Source organism: Mchenga conophoros, linkage group LG2 (genome assembly GCF_057382185.1).
Source record: "Mchenga conophoros isolate Kocher_MC1m ecotype Shallow Benthic linkage group LG2, M_conophoros_male_GT1.1, whole genome shotgun sequence".
NCBI lineage: Eukaryota > Metazoa > Chordata > Actinopteri > Cichliformes > Cichlidae > Mchenga > Mchenga conophoros.
In genome coordinates, this window is record NC_140527.1 from 36,114,870 (window position 1) to 36,137,409 (window position 22,540).

General features: G+C 39.5%; 2 protein-coding genes across 3 annotated transcripts; both read right to left on the bottom strand.

The window, feature by feature from the left end:
* Window positions 1-101: 101 nt before the first annotated feature.
* Window positions 102-14,792, bottom strand: cenpi (centromere protein I). 2 transcript variants are annotated; one of them, XM_085243920.1, is made up of 20 exons: window positions 14,526-14,792; window positions 11,204-11,341; window positions 10,599-10,717; window positions 9,939-10,046; window positions 9,711-9,759; window positions 9,522-9,568; window positions 9,206-9,295; window positions 8,990-9,118; window positions 8,512-8,655; window positions 6,010-6,130; window positions 5,648-5,742; window positions 5,383-5,500; window positions 5,070-5,134; window positions 4,783-4,892; window positions 2,835-2,970; window positions 2,340-2,464; window positions 1,821-1,869; window positions 1,055-1,270; window positions 667-708; window positions 102-503 (listed from the first exon to the last, which is right to left on the bottom strand). In XM_085243920.1, the coding sequence occupies exons 1-20, from the start codon at window positions 14,686-14,688 to the stop codon at window positions 369-371; spliced, it is 2,199 nt and encodes a 732-aa protein (XP_085100046.1). In that variant the 5' UTR covers window positions 14,689-14,792; the 3' UTR covers window positions 102-368. The 2 variants fall into 2 exon arrangements, with proteins under 2 accessions (XP_085100046.1, XP_085100038.1); XM_085243912.1 differs by having other exon boundaries at window positions 1,055-1,273; window positions 14,526-14,791.
* Window positions 14,793-16,945: 2,153 nt separating this feature from the next.
* On the bottom strand, window positions 16,946-19,450 carry tmem35a (transmembrane protein 35A). The gene is made up of 2 exons (XM_085243958.1): window positions 19,213-19,450; window positions 16,946-18,273 (listed from the first exon to the last, which is right to left on the bottom strand). Exons 1-2 carry the CDS (start codon window positions 19,330-19,332, stop codon window positions 17,908-17,910), a joined length of 486 nt encoding a protein of 161 aa, XP_085100084.1. The 5' UTR covers window positions 19,333-19,450; the 3' UTR covers window positions 16,946-17,907.
* Between the last annotated feature and the right edge of the window lie 3,090 nt (window positions 19,451-22,540).

Genomic DNA, 22,540 nt, shown 5'->3' on the forward strand with positions numbered 1-22,540 from the left:
CACTGTGCTCAGTTCGAAAAATTTTTTCCCAAGGGTCCACTTGAGCTCAGGCAGTTCTCTGAATCTTTTAAATTATCCTGCAAACTGGGTTCTATCCAACCTTCAAAGGAAAAGTCTTACACTTATTTATTTTTCAAGAGTGCAATTAATAGGTTTGCAGCTGACAAGCTGTACAAGGGGAAAAAAAAAAACACATTATGCCATCATTGTTAAATGTACAAGACAATAAGGACAGATAAATGTATTTACATAAAAACGACTCGCACACTTGGAAGAGGCGAGGGGAAAAATATGTACAAGTCTTTTTTAAAAAGGGGGGATATAAGAAGCGAGTTGGCGCTTTTTTTCTTCTCTGCCGGGTTCAGCTTCTACCTCCGCTGTGCGTCAACCTGACCATCGTCTGCTTTCAGCTGCCAGCTGATGTTACTCTGAACAAAATGTTTAAGGCCGTCATAGCCCTGAGTGAACAAATACTCCAGGTACCAATTCCATGGCTTGGAGTGCTGAAACACACACACACAGAAACATGTCAGGTCAGATTGCAGACATCTGAAGATTTGTGTGATCAAAGATGTCTCTATTAATCTATGAAACATGACCGATGCACATCAAACTACACCTGAACTTTATTATAAATGCAGGGAAATGAAAAGGAACCTCTCATACCTTTATGGAATTGAGGTCCATGTCCTTTTTCCCCGGCCAACACTGATGAAAAGAGAACATTAATATTTATCGACAGCCAGCCTTCGCGAATCTCACAGGATCACTGCTGGATGATGCAGTTGGACCCAACCAAAAAATAAAAAAGGTGCGGATATTATTAAACTTGATGAAAAACCCCATCTCACGCTGCACTCATTAATAATAAAATCTCCTTCTGTATTAATGCATCATCTGTGAAAGATACATTAACACCACATTTAGCTGGTCTGTAAGATGAATAACCGCGCTGCCTGCTGATTCAAATTCCCTGTGCGGTATGAAAATAAGCATGGGTTTTACTGTAGCATGTAGGATTCAATCCAAATCAAGACAAATGACGCGCACTCACCTTCTGGTGAAAGTTGACCGCGTAGCTCATGAAGGCAGGATGGTGGACGAGGTCGAAGCTCGACCCGTACTGTGGCACGTTACTCTTGAGAAGCAGCTCCTCTCCCAGCTGTACGCCCATCCCTGGATAAAACATTCTGGAGTTCCACAGGCAGTTGACCATGATGACGACGTAGTGGTTGAACTCACGGAAAGTCTGGCGGCTGATGTGAAAGGCCTGCTGAGAAGCACATTTCCAAAAGGAGAAACTAAGAAAGTGGAGTAAGAGTATAGCCGAACTACAGAGATCTGATGCTGTGATGATTAATCTGAATACCATTTACCAAGGCTGTTTTACTTAATAAAGGCTGCCAATGACATTTTCAGGCACACATACTGGCTTGACTGACATGTAAATGGTAAATGGTAAATGGCCTGTATTTATATAGCGCTTTACTAGTCCCTAAGGACCCCAAAGCGCTTTACATATCCAGTCATCCACCCATTCACACACACATTCACACACATGTACTTTCAAATTCGCAGCTCACAGTGACTGCTGTAATAAAGGACAACTTTAAGTTCACATCTGAGAAGATATTAAAGTCACCAGGTTTAAGTAGATGCTTGTAGACTCCTAAGGAGCTTTACTATTAAATCTACGAAAGTGAATGAAGGGGCAAAACACAGAGAGAGCATCGACTAAAACATTAAAGCAGAAAATTAATGTATAATATTGTTCACATGTTCATTTTCACATAACAAAAACAATAAGCATCAATCTTTACCTCTGTCACTTTCTCTTGGCTCTTGGCTGATGTCAAGTTCACTTTGTACCTGATGAAAATAGAAGAAAAATAAATAAATAAAAGCAATGGACCAGTGGCCTCTGTGATCATAAATCACTGCACAACAGCCAGTTCTCTATGGTCAGTCAAAACACACCGTGCAATTACGTTTTAATTTTGGAGTCACGGCTTTTTACTCTTAGCTTTGGTAAAATTATTTTAAAACCCCAGGGTGTACTCAATTAGTTAGGCTATAAGGACGTGTGTTATTAAAGCCTGGAGTTATAAATGATACTAGAATTCCACGTAAGGAAAGAATCTGGGCTTTAGGGTATTGCCCCCTGGCCTCCATCATTAATAATGCCTTAACATGCAAGTTCAATTAAGCCATTTGATTCCAATTCAGTCCCTTTATCAAATATGTATAAGCAGCATATGACATACTACATTTAGGGCATTGCTAATGTATGCATTAAGATAAGCTTATGGCAGCTTCCCATAGAGGTGCTGAGCACCCACCTGTGCATGATGTAGGCCAGTCGGTCCACGCTGACGGGGTCAGTGGCAAACAGGGCTGGGTAAAAGACTCCAGCTGGAGGCATCACTATGAGAGGGAGGCCATACTTCAGAAATGTGTCACAAACCTGCGGGAGGAGAAAAACATGTAACAAACACCCACAGAGATTAAAAACGTTAAAGCAGAGGCTCAGACATAGAATATGCATCCCCGCTGAACCTTTTAGAAAGAGTGTGCTCTGCTACAAGTTGATCTTTAAAGCTGTTCAGGGAATCTCATGTTCTCTCCCTCTACTTGCATTTTGCTAAATAAGACTGGGCTTGTGTTTTTAAGGTGTCAGACCCTACAAATACCATCATTCTGCAAGGTAGGGGTGGTGAAACATCTCGAGGATGTTTTATTTTTTGTGTCACTATATAGAGACAATAACAAATCGCAAACACAGATTATGACAAAACAGATAAAATCATTAACTCCAGCTTCTTCTTCTTTTTTACCGTCTCATAGAAGTCCAGGACGAAGCTGAGGAGGAGACAGTGACAGCCTTCAAGCTGAAGGCCCACAGAGGCCAGTCGACCCACAAAGTGAATCAGCTCCATCACCGAATCCTTAAACCCCGACAGAGTCATGTTTCTGGAACACAGGGCAAAAGAGAGTCACTTTACCCAAAACGGATGTTAAATGACACCTGTGACAGCCTTTAACTCATGTCCTTTGAAACTTTGTTGCAGTTTTTCATATAAAAACACAGGAATCTATCCAAAGCAGCTCACTGCAAACACAAATGACAAACACTGAATCAAACAGATACAAACACAATGCGTGATCAATGATTTCTTCAATGAGTTGTACACTGGGTAAATACCACAGGTGAACTTGGAAATGGCACTGAGTAAAATGGATCTTTCCACTGACTGAAGGCATTTATTGCAGGATTAAACAAGTGATGAAGCTCAGGCATTTAAACATAATTGACTCGTACGCCACCCTTCAATTTGGAAGCTAGAAAATCGTTTCCCTGGAATATTAAGGTGCCACTTGTTCCCAAACAAATTTCAAATAAAGGACTTGTATAAACGAGCTCAAAACCCAAAGGGAAAACATACAATAAAGACTGATTTGCTTTAGCTGCCAGTGGATAACAGATGGATTCAATTCAAGATAAATAGTTGCAACATATACAAATGTCAGTTGTCTTTCAAGATTTAACGTAATCAAAAATTTAAAAAAAAAAAAGTTGCAACAAGAGACTTGACATTTAACTTAATTTGCCAATAATCAAAATTAAAACTACTGTTTTGTCCTTGGGGAAAAGTAATTAGTCAATTAAGGCACAATAAATAAAAAGCCAACTTCTATGAGAAAGCATTTCGTGACACAAAGTACAAGTTTCAAGCATCAAGAAAGCAGGAAGCAGATGTAATTTTATAATTAGGTTATCATATTTGGCACTTTAAGTTCTCAGAACATGGGTGTCTAACCAGATATCCGCTATGTATTACATTACTTGGCCTGCAGGATGTGTCATTCACTCCCTAATAAACTTAAGCTTGAGGTCTGGCTTCTTTCTCTTTACAGTTCTACCAATATTCAAAAAATCCCATCTCAAAGCAACAGTGAAAAACTATATCATGGATTTTTTTTTTTTAACTTCTAGGCTGAAAATCTATAATTCCATATCATCAGGTTGTTCTAAAGGCTTTCCAAATCTAGGATTACATTCAAAATCATTTACATACAAAGCCTTGAATGATCAAATTACATCATCATATTTTAAAGACCTCTTAATAATTTCGAACTTTCCTTTCTGATAAAGCCTATAGTTATGGTTTAAACCGAACCATCCACTGCTTATACTCCTACAGGCTCAGGCGGAACCTCCCATGATGTACTGAGTGTTTTGTTTCGATACCTCTCTTTTCTTTCCTCTACGAATTTCTCACTATTGTAAGCCATTAACTTCTGTCTGCACTCTCCTGTAGTTTGTGTTTTGTTCTGTTTGCTGTTCCTGGTGTTTGTATTTTCCTCTGCCTTGTCTTCAGCTGTTGGTCGTGCTGACAGTTTTTACTTCCACGAGCAAAGCCTGTAATCCTGGAGAAGCTACGGAGAAAACAACGGGGTCTCAGAGCAGGAGCTGTTCCAGCGATCATCGTGGAGAATGTGAGGTGTTTGGACAGTACTATGGATGAGCGCGGTGAGCTGACTGAGCCCCACGGGGGAACACAGAGAGTGGAGTTTGATGTGCTTCATGGAGTGTTGCAGCGAGGCACTGACACACTCATACATACGATTCTGCTGCAGGACTCTGTCTTCCTCCCTACTTTCTACTGCATGCTAACGTCAGATTGCTAAATCATCCAGGTTTACTTCCCTTGAAGTGACTATTGCTCAGAAAACACGCTATATACATGGAACTAAATATAACTGAACAGATGTGAAACTCACATGGACGTGTGGCTGTTGAGGCTGATGTCCAGGTCGTCTTCCAGAGCATAAATGGAGTGCCAGGTCAACCACTTCAACAGCATATTGTTAAGACACTCCATCAGTCCACACTGCAGAGATACAAACACGAAAGAGAGAAAAAGAACCAATTATGCAGCATGTTAAACACTGAACTACTCAAGGGCTTTGTTGCGCTGTTTTTCACTACTGCATTTTTTTTCCCTAATAACTTTGAACAGTAATGGGAGCAAGTTTGATCTGTTTGTGTCTGCGAAAGAAAAGCCTACCTTGAAAAACAGCGAGGATGTGAAGAAAAGCTGCATGAGAGGCTCAAACAGAAGCCTTCTGATCTCTGAAGGGGGAGACAAAAGGTTACTATTGTACCTGACGTACAATTCAATGCGTTACAGTTCCCTACATAAAGGACAAAATGACAGCTTGCTAAGATGAGAACATGACTGTGATTTTATTCAAGTGCACGACAAGATCAGAGAGAAAACCTGTGTTATGTAAGTGTACGTTGACAGACATAAGGAGAGAAAATTGAGCTGTGAAGAAAGACGGTCATAGAAAGCAGTGATCTGTGGAGGTAACACTCACGGGAACTTGGAACAACCGGAATGTTGCTCAGCAGGCCGAGGATCTGCGGACGGAGTAGTGAGCCGTCCCAAACATTCAGAAATTTATAGAGGAAAACCTCTGAACTGGAAAAGCCCTCCTGTTGGAGAAAATTATGATGTGAAATAAATCTTTGGCTCAGCGTTGGTACACAGCACGTATCAGGTACGCGTGTGGCGCCAGGTTAATGAGCATCAGAAATAATGACGATGTCAGTGAGCTGTGGACGTCGCTATCAGGGGCTCACCTGCAGAAAGTGCTGTGCAGACAGCAACTTGTTCAAAAACTGGAGAGCTTCTTCTGAAGTCTGACTGGGTCCTCCATCGCCACAGAATAAAAACTCTTTAAAAAATACAGTCAAAAAGGGTATTTACTGCGTGAAAAATTCAGAGCACTACAAAGAGGACAGCAGGAGATTTCAGATGCACTGCATCTTCACACGGAGACATATTCTCATATGTCTTTAAACCCTTCTGTAAAAGAATCCCTTTAACATGGCAACAAAGTTATGTTGGGGTTCAGCTCAAGGTCAGCTCTGCTTTTCCTCTAACTTCTAGAAAGAACATGTCACAGCAGTTATGTAGTGTGTAGTGTGCGTTCCCGACTTACCTTCGTGAAAAGCGTAGCCTAACCAGAAATTGAGGCGAAGGAGGGCAGACTCATCCTGCACACAGTCCAGGTACTGCAGTGCCAGACTGGAACCCAGCAGCGAGCCCATCTGAGCAGGCAGCTGGTGGAAACACATAAAGCAAAATTATGATTAAGAAACTAAAATAACCAGAAAGACACATAAAGACAACAGGTACACAGAAGCAAAAAACAAATAAACAAACACAGAAGCTGAAATAAATAAGAGTGTAAGAACCAACAGATGATCGTGTCCTTATCACAGGGTTGGCCACCAATCTAATTTTAAGCCAGTTCCTCGGTATCTGGTAATCCCCATAATGTAATCCCCATACTGGGACACTTCTTCCACCACACTGGATAGTTTATACAGTCCCTTATTGTGGCTGAACAGCTGCCTCTCAATATGGGGACTTTGTCAATTTAATACACGAATTAGAATGAGAGAAAGACAGACTGTAAATGGACACAACTCAGCTCTTCAGTAATTATGGAGCAACTGTATCGTTAAACTGAAAAAGCACCATTCTGCTTTTGACAACAAGAACGCCGGCCGTGAGGGAAATAATCAATGATCCTTTGCCAATGCCGTAACCGAATAGTTTTATGAGGGAAATTGATTGTACTCATCTGTCTTTCCTAACACGTGGCAAAGCACCACTCTCCCTGCCATAAACACATTTGGCACCAACGCCCTCCAAGCCTTATTGTCCACGTTTTATTTGTGGGCAGTGAAAGAGGTGAATTTATGTAGCATGACGCATAAAACCCTGCAATCCTTTTAAAATGACTTACATTGGTTTATCAGGTCACTGAATCTGCAGGGCAAATAGACATTTATGGAGAGGCCTCTCTAAATGACCATTTGCTTTGCAACTTTGTCCAATGCATTACTCGGATACATCTCCACTAACATCCCTTGCTTTCATTACTCATAAAGGACAAATAACACGCTGATGATATCTGTAAAAATAAAAAAGCAACAGCCTGTTTAAAAAACAAATGACAAGCACTCTGCTCATGAAGTCAGTTTGTGCTCTAATATAATAAACAGCCACAGGCCACTTACGCTGTGGTTTCTCTAGGTCAAAGTTTTTAATGGCCAAGCACAATAAACTCATACAAATACAACAGTAACACAGCGCCACCCTGTGGCCCAGAGGATATATCACAATTTAAACACAGCTACTAAAGGGAAAAAAATTCTTATGGACCAGTCAGACTTGAGGTGTTGTGCCATTTTGTATCAATAACATGTCTTCTTTCCCACTTGTGAAAATAAAAGCCCAAAATACACATTTAGATATTTTTACTGCACTTTCTCTGCTGTTTAAGCAAAGTAATAATGTTGGATTTTGTGTATGTAATCAAATGGTGACGCTTCAAGTGTATGTTTAAGTAAAGAATTTATTTTACTAGTACATTATAATTGTATAACATTCTATAAATACTTGTACTCTGATCCAAAAATCCTCACTTCAGTAGCATATCCAAACTTTCCAATTTGATATCTATGCACTCAAAGTTTTTACTGAGTCACTCAAAGCCTGCTGAACTGGTGACTTAAATGTGATTTGATCCAAGATCGGGATTTCTTGCCAATTTACACGCATAATTTAACTGGCAATGCCCAGTTTGCATATTTAAACATAAAAGAAAATTCCTAATACAAAAAAAAACTTCTGTAATGTAAGTAGTCACCTGAGGAAGTTGGTATTTTTGTTATACGCCTGTTATGAGACCCCTTAAAAGGACTTCTCCTTCTCTTTTGCCTTTCTTGTGAACCTGCTGTGGGGGCTCAGTATGAGATGCTGCATCTTTACATATATATTCCTTATGAAAAAGCCTGTTTAAAGCCACAGACAGCTGGAGTCCTCACGACAGAGTATTCTCTCCTGTTTTACTTCGTCCAAGTCCACTTTAAACTTGCTGCCTGGGCGCATGCATAGTTGACGAGTTATAATATCAGTTCTCCACAGGTGAGTTCCTTGCACTCACTCTTCAATGACGAAATTTACATGATAGGGACCCAAGCAGACACAAAACGTATAAAACCCGTTTAAGCCACAAGTTCTTGCCATCCATTCAAGTAGCCAGTGTACTTGTTCTAAAAGTGAAAAAGTAATTTTCATTATATATTCTCTTTTCTCTTAATTCCATGTTAGTAGTTTAGATCATAGATTTGTCTTTTGCTTCACTATTAGTCCATCCTGAGACCGCAGTGTTCCTTTGACAGCTGTCATCACTGCTGGTGTTTCTTGGTAGTTAGGAAGAAGGGATTCTCATTTTCCTGCTGCATCTGATTTACTGGGACACTTCAGTGGCCAACTAGAATACATTATATTCTGTTGCTGAAATGATTTACAGCTGATCTGTAAAATTGAACTAGATAAGAGGAAGCAACACAGCGAAAGATCAAGATGCCTCCCCAGTGTCGGCACTTGACAGATGCAGAACTCTGAGATTTATCACAGGAGAAATTACCTCTATACGATGCATATTTTCCAACAGCTGAGCAAAAGAGTGGAGCTCCACCAGTGGGACCATCCTTCTGCTGGAGGACTGCTCAGACTGAGCTTCTTTGTTCAGTGCAGGAATCAAAGCAGGAAATTCCAGGTGGCAGTGTTTCTAAGAAAGAAGCAGAAAGTAAAAAGCAAAGGAGTTAAAATCATGATAAACTGCTTGAATACAAATAATTATGTATCTCCTTTGACTAACAGTTCAAAACACAATGATAATGAACGGAAGGGAAAAAAGCATCAGGCAGCACAAGAAAATGTACAAAGTAATCAAGAAAATGATCTGCAGTGTACATCTGAATGAAAATATGCCAATTTTTTTTTGCTGGCACAAATAAAGTACACACTAATGTGAACCTCCAACAAATGAAAAGCTGGGAAGGTACTGTCAGGCAGCAGCAGTAGCTGACGGTTGGCTACAAACCCAATTAAAAGATGCATACCCTTTTTCTTGGGTTGGTTTTATCCTTGTTTGTGACCAGACTCATGCTGGAAGCGCCTTGCAAACCGTTCCTCTTCTGGACAGCAATCAATGCTGATTGCCAGGGAGAAATGTGGTTCCTAAACCCACTCTGCAACAAAAGATGAAAACCACCATGTTTGCTTTGTTTTCCAGAGAATGGTCGTATTCCAAGAGCAAGTATGTTTTAGGTACAAACCTTCATCCGTGATGGAATGGAGAGTGTCACCAGTTCAGGGCAAAACACTTTGTAAAGTGACAGTAGGTGCAGGAGGAAAGGCTGTCTTCCCTGAGAAGAAAACAATAAACAATCAGTCCCATCTTTGTACTCTGCATCACATTTTTTGTTTCTTTCATAATGAGATGCGCGACATGGGCAACTGGAGGGTAACTGTTTATGGGAAAATTGTGCCGTTGCATTTCTGCAATTAAATTCCAAAATGATTCTCACACTGAGGAAGGAAATAATGAAATTCACTTGATTAATGACGACATCAAAACTGCAGGATGCTTACCAGTTTAGATTGTAGTTCCAGTAGCTTCCTGACTCTGAAGACTCGCACTACCGCGACAAAATGAGATGTTAAAAAACCTCAGAAAAGTGATGAGGAAAAAGGTGAAACAAAGAAGTAAACTGAAAAAAGGGAGAATAGTATTTTCATAGTATAGGGATCTGATTTCAAGGATAAAAGTATTTGGCTTACCGCTTTCCTTTCGGGTCAAAAGGTACAAGAGATGGCAGATGAAAGGACACTGAAAAATTTTGACAACATGATTAATCAATTCACACCTTTAAAACATAACTATTTATCTTGCCAGCTGTTAAAAACACAGTCCAGCTTAGTGAAAAGCGTGCCTGACATGTGTAAATGCCATCGGATTTGTCTAAACAGTCATTTCAACCCATTATTATAAAGATCGCCAGCACTTACCAGATTTTCATCTGTGACAAAGTTGAAGATGAAGCCATAAATTGCTCGTAGCTGGTCCTTTGCATCAATCATATCAAATACAGTCAATACCCACTTTATGAAAAGAACCTGCATGGAAGAGAAGTAAGTTTGATGGTCGTTAATGTCACACTCTTATCAAATAGAACAATGAAATTATGTCTTCAGTGTGACCCCAGGAATAAACAAGGCATAAAACTAAACAAGTCTGAACTTCAAAACACACCAGAAGAACTTCAGAAGTGGAGTATTTGAGCCTGAGTTGCATTTTATTTTGAAAATTGGCTGGTATCTCTTAACTGCTCCTACATCTCACTTCCTGCGCTTTTCAGCTGCTCTTTGGAATCCCAAAATATACCTTGTGCTAATTTTAGTGTGGCAGAGCTGAAAAGTTGGACTTGGTGGATTTACAATCATTATACTAAACAGACACGACTGGAGCTCAAACAGAGCTGCAACACAGCCAGACTCACGCGTTCCCTGGACAAATATTCCTCCAGACAATAATTAATGAACAGAAAATGAGAAGAAGCTTTAGGCACATCAAACAAAGTTTTACTGCCCCAAAAGTTAACTGAATCCCTAAAGAAGGATTGGAAGTTATAATATTTCCTTTAGTGCAAATATTTTACGTGCACTTACTTGAGTGCTGATGGGCATCTTGCCAACGCTGAGCCAAACCACTGCTCGAACAACAGCCTCCTGTGGCACCACAGAGGCAGGAATTAGACACTTGAGCACCCGGACACATGGAGAAGTCCCTGCACAGAAAATTCAGAGCAAAATTTATCAAAAGAAGCCTTAAAGAGTGCAGAACGACGTAATATCAAAGACATTACCACACATTTTTTCACACTGTCCAAATGACTGTACAATTAAAAGAATGAAACTCACATCACATCGATTAGAAATAATAATTCTTTATAAACTATACAATTAATATTATATTACTATATAGATCTTTTCAATTAACCTTCACAATATTACATTGTGGAAGACTACAATAGATCTGTTGTGCTTATGCTCTCTTTTTCTATTGACAGTACAAAGACTGGCAGGCTTGGTGAATTGTTGTTTTCAATTAAGTGTGTCTTCAGTTAAGTGTGAAAAGTGTAACCAAAAGTACATTTGCTAGGTCCTCAATCTGACAGACTCCTGCTCTCTATAATTCTGTTACACAAGCCCATCCTCCCTGCTGGAAATTCCCCAATTTACCCAGTTTGAGGCTGATGCAAAGACAGTCTTACCCATACGGAGGCTCATGGCAAACTCCAGCATAATAGAAACTGCTTCTGGGGGAAGTCCCTGACTATAGGCCACCTTTTCCACTTGCACCAGGTTCTTCTCCAGCTCATCATTCCCCAGAACAGGAGTCCCTGCTTCAACTACACGGAGGAGAGGTGACATTGTATTAAAGTGTGTACATTTATATAAATGGAAAAAACACTTACACTGATATTTCCTAAAAGACTTCAGGAAAGACATGATTCTAAATTGCCCATAAGTATGAATGTGAGTATGAAAGGTTGTCCGTCTCGATGCGTTAGCCATGCGACAGACTGTCAATCTGTCCAGGGTGTACCCTGCCTCTCGCCCTATGGTAGCTGGGATAGGCTCCAGCCTACCCTCATAAGGACCAGCGGAAGAGAATGGATAGATGGATGTAAACAGTTTTATGTAAAGAAGTGACTTGCAGGGCCTTAAAATGGAATGTGTTAATGAGCTGAGAAGCAAACAAAACAAAACAAAAACATAAACAAAACAGTTTCACACACTAGAATAAGTCAGCAACTTTGATATCGGATGACAGGGTATGAGCTGATATAAACAGTTTGCTTCATCAGACCCCCCAGAAAAACAGTTTATTACATGTTTACTCACTGCGACATAAAAACTGTCTGTTTTCGCAATTTAGCTCAGTGTTAAATCCATCATCAAATATTCACGCATTTGCTGGCTTCTCATTAAGAATAACAAAAACACACCACAGCGCTGCTGTCATCTAGAGTCAAATCACAGAAATAATTTAGACTTTTCCTGGTTACAAGGACATTGGGGGTTATTTAGATACAACACAGCTCCAGGGTGAAAATATTTGTCAGATTAGTTAAAAGTAATAACAAATTAGTTGGCTGATGCTAGACAATGTTTGATGCTTTATTGCTTACATGCTAAAGTATTTAATCAGAAGGTGTGTGGTACATTCCTTTTTCTGCATTTTCAAGAAAATAACAAAAAATACATTAAAAATGTGAAGACAAAAACAACTAAAATGATCTAGAATAAAACATCCAAGTGATGTCAGTCTCTTGAATCATTTCATCCTTGAATCCTTTTATGCCAAGTTAATTAATTAATGCATCCAATGCCTTTTAAGATGTTTAATAAGTTGCAGGAACCAGGGTCACTGTAGGCAAGTAATTCAGGAATGCATCACTAACAGTGCCTTTAACCACTTCATCACTAGCACTAAATAGAACTAACATAAAATAACAAGAATAAGAACACAGATGGTGAAGATATGGAAGAGAATCCTGGATGAATAATTAACTCATATCTAAATATTTATGAGAGATACTAATTTCTGGAGGGAAAAATAAAGCAAAGAGTCAAAAGAGCACAATTAAAGAAATATAAAGACTCTTGAAAATCACATGAGATGGTTCAAAATTCAATACAACACAGTTTTTCAGTCCTGTTGTCATGCACCACAAATGTTCAAAGTCATGCAAAAACCAAATCATGGGAAATCCACTTGTACTGGAAAGAACTGCAGCTCCACATATTCTTTCTGGTTAAGAAATGCTACACTAATGTCTAATCGGCTAAAAGACTATAATAAAGGTTGTGCTCAATTATTAAAAATGATGAAGTTAATCAAATTTCTGACATGTAGTAAAGCATAATGTAGTGTGTTGAAAGCCTTTTTACCCAGTTAAAGTTACTTGTGACTGCCGTAGGTCTATACTTTCCTGTTCATGTAAATACTGGAATGTTTGTGTTTTCAATGCTGGCTTAATACTAGGTCTGACAGAAGATTGCTTACCTGCTTGTTTAAAAATAATGATGATTACCTGTCAGTAACTACAAGTTACATCACCACTCCATTGGCTGCAAGTGATATTTTAGTTGAATATTTACATCTTAGGTTGTTTAAAATTACTATAAGACTCTTCTAACCACCTATTTGAAGGAAATCCTCCACATAAGTCAACAGATTTTGAAATACTTAGTTCAAAAGAAAGCTATCAATCTACTATATTTGTCTGGGTTATTGATTTAATGCATTAACCCTGTAGCAAACTGGTGGTCTGTCCAGGGTGTACCACACCTGTCACCTTATGACACCAGGGATAGGCTTCAGGCCCCGTGACAATGAATTGGGTAAGCAGACGATAAATCGATAGATGCCCCGATGGATGGTTGGTTTAACCACATAAATCTTTTAGAACAAATTAATCTATGTTTTCACTGAGAATGTAAGAATAATAGCCCTGTGATACAGTTGTGACTCACTCGCTGTCAGCTATGACACGGAAAGGGGCAAGTTGTTAAGGAAATGATTGGATGAGATGGATAGTAAGAGTGACTATTTTTCCATCTCAATTCAGCGAAACCTCTCAGGTCATGTATCAACTTTTCGTCCATGATTTCAGGATGAATCCAAGTCGCTTCAAAATCCTAAAGCTCTACTCCAAATGCTCCCTTTTACATATGTTAACATAAAATATTAGAAGCGCTTTAAAATATGCAGAATTCCAAAGCCCACTGTGATCCCAGTAAGTAAAACAATCAGCTTTCTGGCAACCTCCTTAAAAACTGAACTGCAGGAGATTCATAAAAGTGGAAAATATTCCAGAGCTGTATTACCTGATTAGACAACACGCGTACCCTAATAAAGAACTATATGTGCACCACATATAAACATCAAGGCCATCTTCATTGACATGAGCAGCAGTCAATTAACTTCTAAATATGGCATAACTACACCGAACCAAAACCTGCTTAGGGGAAGTGGGAAGACGTTTTTTCAAAATAAAAGATTAGATTATATTACTGCAAAACATACAGTAACAAACTTTGGGTGATGAGTAGAGACTTTAATCAAATCCAGTGAAATACATATTTTAATTTGTTTAGCTCACAACGACTATGACTGACTTAAAATTGCTTGAAGTAGAGCTTCGAGATAATACGAGTCCCACAGACGTATTAGAGTATTTTCCTCATTCTTTCTTGTTTTAAAAGAATATCCATGCAATCAAGTGAGAGGTTTAAGCGAGCTTGCTGACCCCTTTGTGTTTTGGCACGACACAATGCCTGTTACCTAATAGCCAAAGACGCTGATATTTTGGCTTCCCCGGGGTCCCAATGCTAATACAGGGGAGGCGTATGCTAGCTAGCTGCGTTACACACCACATTAAATACAAAAGTAACGAAATCATACACTTTTTTTTTCAGGCCTCGTTGGATTTTCTCCATCTGTTTTCTGCTGAGGTTAAACACTGTATAGTTAGTAACAGTAACGCCACAGCCTGTTGTTGGGCGGAGGTTTATATTTAGACGTACCGTCAGAGAAGTATTTCAGAGCTAAAACAAACGGGTCCTCCGCCTCGTTCTTCCTCCTCTCCTTTTCTGCAACTCTTATACTTCTGTTACCGCTCCGACTGGACGCAGATTGGTCGCTTACAGACGATTGGTCTGAATCCGACAGATTTTGCGTTGCTGCCATCTCTACATTGCCAAAACTTAAAAACACGGTAACCCCCTTCGTCTTCGGCCATTCAAACAAAACTCAAATCATCCGCGCGACCGTTTGCCCTGCGCTTGCGCAGTCTGGGCTTCCCGTTCTGTTGCTTCGCGGGAGTTGTAGTCCTTTCGTCTTCCACCTCGCTGAGTGCCCATCGTTATTCTGTGCCTCATAGTCACTGGTGTAGATTTGTTCTTCATAATAAATGTTTTACATTTTTAATAAAGTGATGAACAGAATACAAAGGGACCGGTCAGATATCTTAAACACTCTGTGAACAAAGAAGCTGACACTCTAAAATTACTCAGGTATCTATGGGTTGCATTTATTTAAGAGCCGCAGGCCTAAAAAAACTGGACCCTATTTTGAGAAAGCAAAAATAATGCTGTGTGTTTACCCTAACTGTATGCATAGCAAGCCACTACTGCTCACTCTGTTTTCAATCCATTATATGTTTGTAAAGCACATTTTTTGTGAAAATGCAGTTTACATTCATATGACACTTATAAAGAACTACAAATTACAGATTAATTACAGATAATGAACTTAAGGAGGGTTAGAAGCCTTCATATCAACCTAGAAATAGCTGATAATAGGCTATATCAGTCTTTTAATTTACTTTGGTGCTCACAGCAAAAAATTTCACTTCATTAATGAAGTTACATTTTAGCACCTCATATCTTGCCAGCCATTCTTGAATCCTGTAGCCTTCAAACGCTTTGTCCAAAATTAAATACCAACACTTCTGAGTCTTCCTACATATAGACGCCAGATCCTTAGTCGAATGCAGTCTACAGTGGGAGGACAATATCCCAGATGTATACAATCTTTTTTTTTTGTAGAACAAAGCTATTTTAATGCCCTTCTTGACTCAACTCCAGAGGGATTTATTTCTCCTCCCTGTATCAAACTTGGCATCTTTTGATTGTTTTAGGCAAATCTGTAAACCATTACACTATAGATCATCTCACATATATTCTGTGGCATAATTTCCATGGAATATTGATGCTTAACTAATTAATGTAACAGCCATATTGGACTTTATGGATTGGTTAGAATATTTTTGATAACTCGCCCTTTTTCCAGTCTTTTCCAAAACTGGCACAGAAAATCTTCAGATCAAGCCTTGCAGAAATCAGCCTTGTCAGGTGGATTTTTTTTTTTAAAATCTGTCATTTACAATTTAAATCAAAAGCACAGTCGACAAACATCAAGTGGGACTTCGTATGAACTTTTGGAACAAAGATTGTAGCTCATCCCAAAATATCAATGTGGCAACCACGATAACAGCTTGTGAAAGTGTGGTGCTTCAGTGCCTCCTTATTTATCCCCTTTAGAAAAACATCTTTTGCAAGAGAAAATAATGCCCTCCTGTAATTCAGCAGCAAAACCCAAAATGCTATGTCTATCCTGAATTTTTTTTTTCCATAGTTATATGTATCTATGTTAGTAAATATGCCTGTAAAAGACATGTCCATATCTAAGAACACGCAGGGCAAAGGATCTAAGATGCCTATGCCATTTTGCAGGGATTGAATTAGTTTTCCAGAGATCATATTATATTTCATTTACCTAATATTTTCTTCAGTATGCCAGAAATCTCAGCTACAACTCACAAACAAATTTCTCTTTTCATGTGGACAAAGCTGTTCTGCAAACATCTGTCATAATTTGCCCTTTGGGGAATGCATAATGCATGATTTTTAAAGCGTGTCTTCTTCTTATAACTTTCATCCAAACTGTAACAAATATCCCATCCAGCTTTCATGCTCAGCAGGAGGAAAAGTGGCTTAAGACAAACAACCATCAGAGCCAGTCTGTACAGTGAGCCTGTTTGATTGTTGCTCATATGAGGGCTTTTTTTTTTTTTGCTGTGTCAGACACAGCTTTGAGTTTAGGCCATCAGGAGTCATCTTATGAGAAAATTCACATAAACAAAAAAAGGTGCGAAAGTCAGTCCCTTCTGACAATAATAACTTAATGCCAGCCTGAGTTAAGCAGCATTTTATAATAAACCAATCTATGTGCAATGGACAGAATAAAATGACCAAGACTTCTCTTGCAGAGCTGTTGCACACAGTACTTTTCTAGGTAGTATGTAGGATATGTGCTAATATGAAGGAATTACTTTGACAGGGACTGGCTGAAGTTATATAACAAGGCGGGGGGGGGGCAGCTCGTGATTCATATTTAAGGTATTTTTAGTTAACTTTAATGGAATGAAATGCACTAGTCAGGCTGAGCTCCAATTCTTTATTTTAAGTATATCATTTACAGAAATATTGTGAGTCTCAAAATTGACAGTATTTTCAACCGCAGTAGGAATTATTTTCATATCTTTAGAGAAGAAGAAACAAACCCGTGATTAGAATTTAAGACTTCCAACTGTGAATTACAAATGGTAAAATTGAGTTTCAATGAGAAAATACTCTTCTGATTTGGTTGTGTTCTGCAGTACAAGCAGGCTGCCGACGTCTGAGGCAGCGAGCACCATCATTCCCAGCTAAACAACTTCAGTGTAATAACAGAACTGAAAGGATGATATTCAGCTTATTTTACTTTGAGAAGATTTCATGCGTACTTCTGCAAAAGTCTACTGAGATGAAAAATGAAAAAGGATTTATAGGTTGTTTTTTTAACTGAAGGAGTCACTGGGTAACACTGCATCAACATCAGACCTGGATATGTAAGACGAATTAAAAAAGTACAGCAAGTCCAAAATTCCCCTTATCAGTGCCTTTTTTAGTTTAAACTCTGTAAATTTGACCAAATTAAACATGCTTGAAATTCATCATTAACCTCTCCTACCTACAATATAAAAACAAATTAGAAAGAAAAACAACAAAGATTCTTCAATGAAAAACAGCATTCTCAAATCAACCTAAAACATAACAGAGATTCTTAGTAGAGTAAAACATTGAACACAGTGTAGGACTGAAATAAATAGGGAAACAGGGATGGATAAACGTGACAATGAGCTGAGCTCATCAGTTTCCAAAGGTACGATTGTCCACGGTTATGTAGAGGATGGATGGGTCAGGAGTTCTCAGTTTCACAGTAAGAGTGTAGAGGAGTAGGTGAGAGTCATCAGTCAGCAGCTGGATGGGACAGAGGATGTGTGTGTGTGTAGTATTATTACTAGGAGTGAATGTTTCCTTCAAAATTTGAATGACTACAATCCATAGACCAAGAGGAAAGACCTTAAGACTGCTTGACCTTGTTCTTTTCCTGATCGTTGATGTGCTGTTCCTCTCTGCTGTCCTCTCTTTCTGGCCGGTCATCACTCTGGCGAGCAATGAGCAATCGGCAGGTGAGCAGAATACCAAAGACTAGAGCGTGGGCGTACCGTTTCAGGGGGTCTCCTACTAGCTGGTGAAAGAAGAGCACAGCCAGCATGACAAGCAGCAGCAAGAAGTTGGCTACGTCCTTTGGCCGGCCTGGTACAAGGGTGAGAACCACCCCACAGCCCACCTCCAGAGAGCCAATGATCTTACGTAGCAGGACTGAGCTGATCCCGATCTTCTTCAGGCCCGGCAATGCTTTGGCATAACTCTTGTATGCCCTTTTCTAGAAAGAAAAAAGAAATCTTCATGAATAGTGTGTAACTTTGGCCTACAGGCTGCTATGAATGTCCTTTAGTGAGGCCATGTAAGGACCAGGTGGAGTCACCACACTCAGGTCAGCAGGTACAACATCTAGATGACAGTTTATCATCACTGTGGCTGCACAATGACTCTCCAGCCTATTGCTCACTATTGCTCACTGCTCAAGAAAACCTGCAAACTCATCCAATTATGATATTCAGTGAGCTTGGGAATGCAGTAATTAAACCAACAGGCATGCCATCGATGATCTTCCACAGGATAGTTCAACATCAGCACCCGCAGGTGCATCTCACAGAAATTGCTCGAATGCGCCACCATTGCTCTCCAACTGCTAAGTTGCTTCTCTATCTATCTTATCTATCCATCCATCCATGGGAGCTACAAGACATTTTAGGTTATAAAGGCCAATCTCTCACTTCCAAAACTGTTAATTATCCCGCATGCTTCTTTGTATCTTTAAGCTGAATTACAGCATGTTTTAAGAAGAAAGAAAAAGGAAGTGCTTTCATTCATTCATTATTCATCCATATTCAGCTAAGGATAGGCCCGTTTTAAACTATTTTATGTATGCTATCTGTTTACAGGGATGACTGCTAAAATAATTTGAGTCTTATCCTAAAACACGGTGGCTTAGCATGCGTGCTAAAAGTATTGTTGCAGGCAATAATAGCAGGTCATTTGTATAACCGTACAGGACTCTCCACTGGGAAAACAAGCAACAGACAGGCCTATTAAAAGAGCAACCCAGCATCTAAAACACTCATTTTCCCGTCCTTTTACTATTTAGGTCAGCTTCCCTACACATTGAGTCTGTAGTCACCGCAGAACAATGGCCTTTACCCCCCCCCCCCCCCCCCCCAAAGATGCGGACACTTCACGGGTAAGACTCAACGCTACTCACCATTTCGTCGTATGCATCTTTGCTTAGTCTCGGGGTGAGCTTAATGGTCCCCATAAACACGAAAAATAAACCCAGAGCAAAAGAAAGAGCCACAATGGTTATTGTCCTTGGTGAAGCCATTTTTCAGTACCGTGCATGCGGCCGGGCGCTTCCCGCTGAGCTGAATGAAAGTCGGAACGTTTCCCAGTGAAGATGCGCGAGGGGGATGGGCTTCTGGATCTACCATAAAAATGGCGACCGGGGTCCCTGCCTGCTCCGCATCCAGCAGCAGCAGGAAGGGAGCTGCTGGATGCGGAGCAGGCAGAAGACCTACTTCTCATCTTAGTTTTAAAATCTTGAATAAAATTTACCCGACAAATAGACTCCTTAGTGATAGATTCAAAATAGAAACGGGTAATTGTGTATTTTGTGAAACAGAAGAGGAGGATTTGGACCATCTATTCTTTTTGTGCAATTTTATACAAATATTTTGGTTGGATTTTCATACCTGGCTTTATTCCAGTGGGATTCAAATTACCCCATTTACCTTAAATATGATAATGTTTGGAGTGTTTTTGAAAGAAAAGAAAGCTAATTATGGTGTTAATGTGTTATTAATCTTGTGTAAGTATTTTATACATAAATGTCGCTTTTTTAAGATTAAACCAACACTGGCTCACTGGAAAAACGACCTAAACCTGTTGGTTAAATCTTTGACTTTAGTTAAAAAGAAAAAGGCTGCTTTTTTGTTTCCTTTGTAGAAGATTTTGATTTAGTGAGTTAATAATCTGTTAATTTATGTGACCCCATCTTTATATTTTATTTTCACTATATATGAAAGTTGCTAATATGTAAGAAATGTTTATTCTCTGAATCTGTAATATATGGTGCATTTTGTTTGTATGTTTATATTACTAATAAAAAAAAAAAAAAAAAAAAAAAACTTCTCATCTTAGTTTAAGAATAAGATTAAAGGGAAGGGACACGCATCCTACGTGAAACACTCATAGTGCTGAATTATGGCATTAGCTCACAGCCAAGATAAAAGCTCTGGGTTCAAGTTGCTTAACAACAACTTTATATATGAGTTTTGTGCCTCTCTGCGATTTTAACGAAAAGAGGTAACATATAAAACCCACTTCTGTGCTATATGCTGAGATAAATGTTTGCATGCATTATCATGGGCATGAATGACATGGTAATTTTGTGCTTTCAATTATTTCCAGAGTGTGAATGGTTATGCAGCATGCGCCTTTAATGATTTTAAAAAACAACAAATGGGTGCACAGATTTGAAGTGGCTCAAATGTAAATCTGCATCACCACTGATATTTGCTTGAATGTCCCTTAATAAGTTGCACCTCAACTAGATGCTTGTGGGAGCCATCAACTAGCCTCTGACATAGTTCTGGTTGGATATTTGACCACTCCTCTTGGGAGAATTTGAAGTTTATTTAAATTGGTGGGTTTCCTGGCATGGGCCCAGCTTATAAGTGCAGTCCACAAATTCAGTAGGGTTTAACAGGGTTCAGGTTGAGAAGCTTAAAGTTGGCCTGCTTTATCCATTCCAAATCCATCCTCCAAATTTCAGTCGAGCTTGAAGATGTAGCAGGGGCTTCTTTCATGGTTGGCACCCTCTCAGCCCATGGTGAAGAAAACCTTGCTTCACTGTCAATAGTGACACTGGTGTTCCAGCAATTTCCATTTCATAACAGGCTTGAGCCTTGCTGGTCGCTGGGTTGCTCCTGAATATCCTGACAAATTTTCTCTCATATCTGGGTGCCAGATATTCTTCCTGACCTTGGTGAAGGTCACATCTAAAGGACTTCTACAATTGTACATCTTTTTGGTGACTGCTGAGGTCTTTGTAGTCCAGGACAGACCAGCATAAGCCCTCACAGTCACCACTGATGTAGACAGGGAGCTGGTCTGCACTGACATCTTCCCGATGTCAAAGATGATTTGCTTTGTTTTCCTGGTGTTCAGTGTCAGGTTGTTTGCTGAAATCCAATTTCAGGATCTTATCTCTTTTGGTAGACTTGTCACTATCTGAGATGTGTCCACAAACTGTGTTATCATTTGGTAATGTGCTGATGGTGTTACTGGTATAGGCTGGACTGCAGTCATGGGTGTAAAGAGTAAAAACGGGGATCACTGGTCACACAACGGACAAAAAGGAGAGCAGTTGTAGAGTTTCATAGGGAGTAGTAGGAACTAAGGCAGCAGGGTTGAATGAGTCTGTGCGAGAAGGTGCTCTGCTCCCTTCTGTAGTATGGAACGAGATGAGATGAGTCCATGATGGAGAGCAGTTTGTCGAGTGACTTCCTGTCGCTCACTGACTGAAATGCCTCCGGATTCTGGGCAATAATGAATCCACCCTTGTGTATTAGTTTGTTGACGCCACTGGCATCTCTGATACTGCCCCCACCCCCACCCCCCACCACCAGACAAAAGGAAAATAAATTCCACTATGAAAATGTGGTATCATTGCAATCTGATGATTGGTTTAACATCAGCTTTCAGTGAGTGAACCATTGACAGGCTGTCAGTGAAAGCTGCACTCAGCGATCCGCAAACTGCGAGCAGCTGTGGAAGCGCGACAGTCCTGCCTCCTGTGGAGGACATGGCTGCTAATGCAAATTCATGTTTTCACACATCATATTTGCACATGTTAAAGAAATTAGACATGAAATGTTGACACAGCTCTTTCACTTATTTTGCAGCCATTTCCTCCTGCGTTAATTGGCAATTTTCTTTTGTCTGCACAGCTTTAGAAATAGGATTTTTGTAGATTTTAAAGATTGAGTTACAATTAAATGAAAAATAAAGCATATGTTGCTAATGTCGCCAGACTTTGGCATTTGATGATCAGAGCACCAGGTGGTATTTTAGGATCCTAAAAAGAAAAGCTTCCCTAAATATCCCTTTTATATAGTCACTAGTTTCTCTTACAAATTGAGCAGGTTTTTATAAAAGACAAAAGAAATATCTGTTTAATGTAAAATGTGAGTCTATAATGTATTTAATTTACCATTCAACCACTCCTTAAGCGAACACCCATATTTCTATGAGAGCTGTTCAGCTTATTTCATCATATTTGATTGGATTTATTATACTTTTCTCCTTGCAGTAATAATGCTGTGACATATTTTAGGACAGCACTTTCACCAGTTTAATATGAAAAGGTCCAAAATTTATCAGTAAGAAATGAAGAAACCACAAGCTTCATCATAACTGATGATCAGGACCACCGAACAAATCACAATTATCTACATCTTTTGTTCCTTTAGTAGGTTTTGCTGAAAGCTATTGAAGTGCAGCTGATATGGATGAAACTCACAAATCATTCT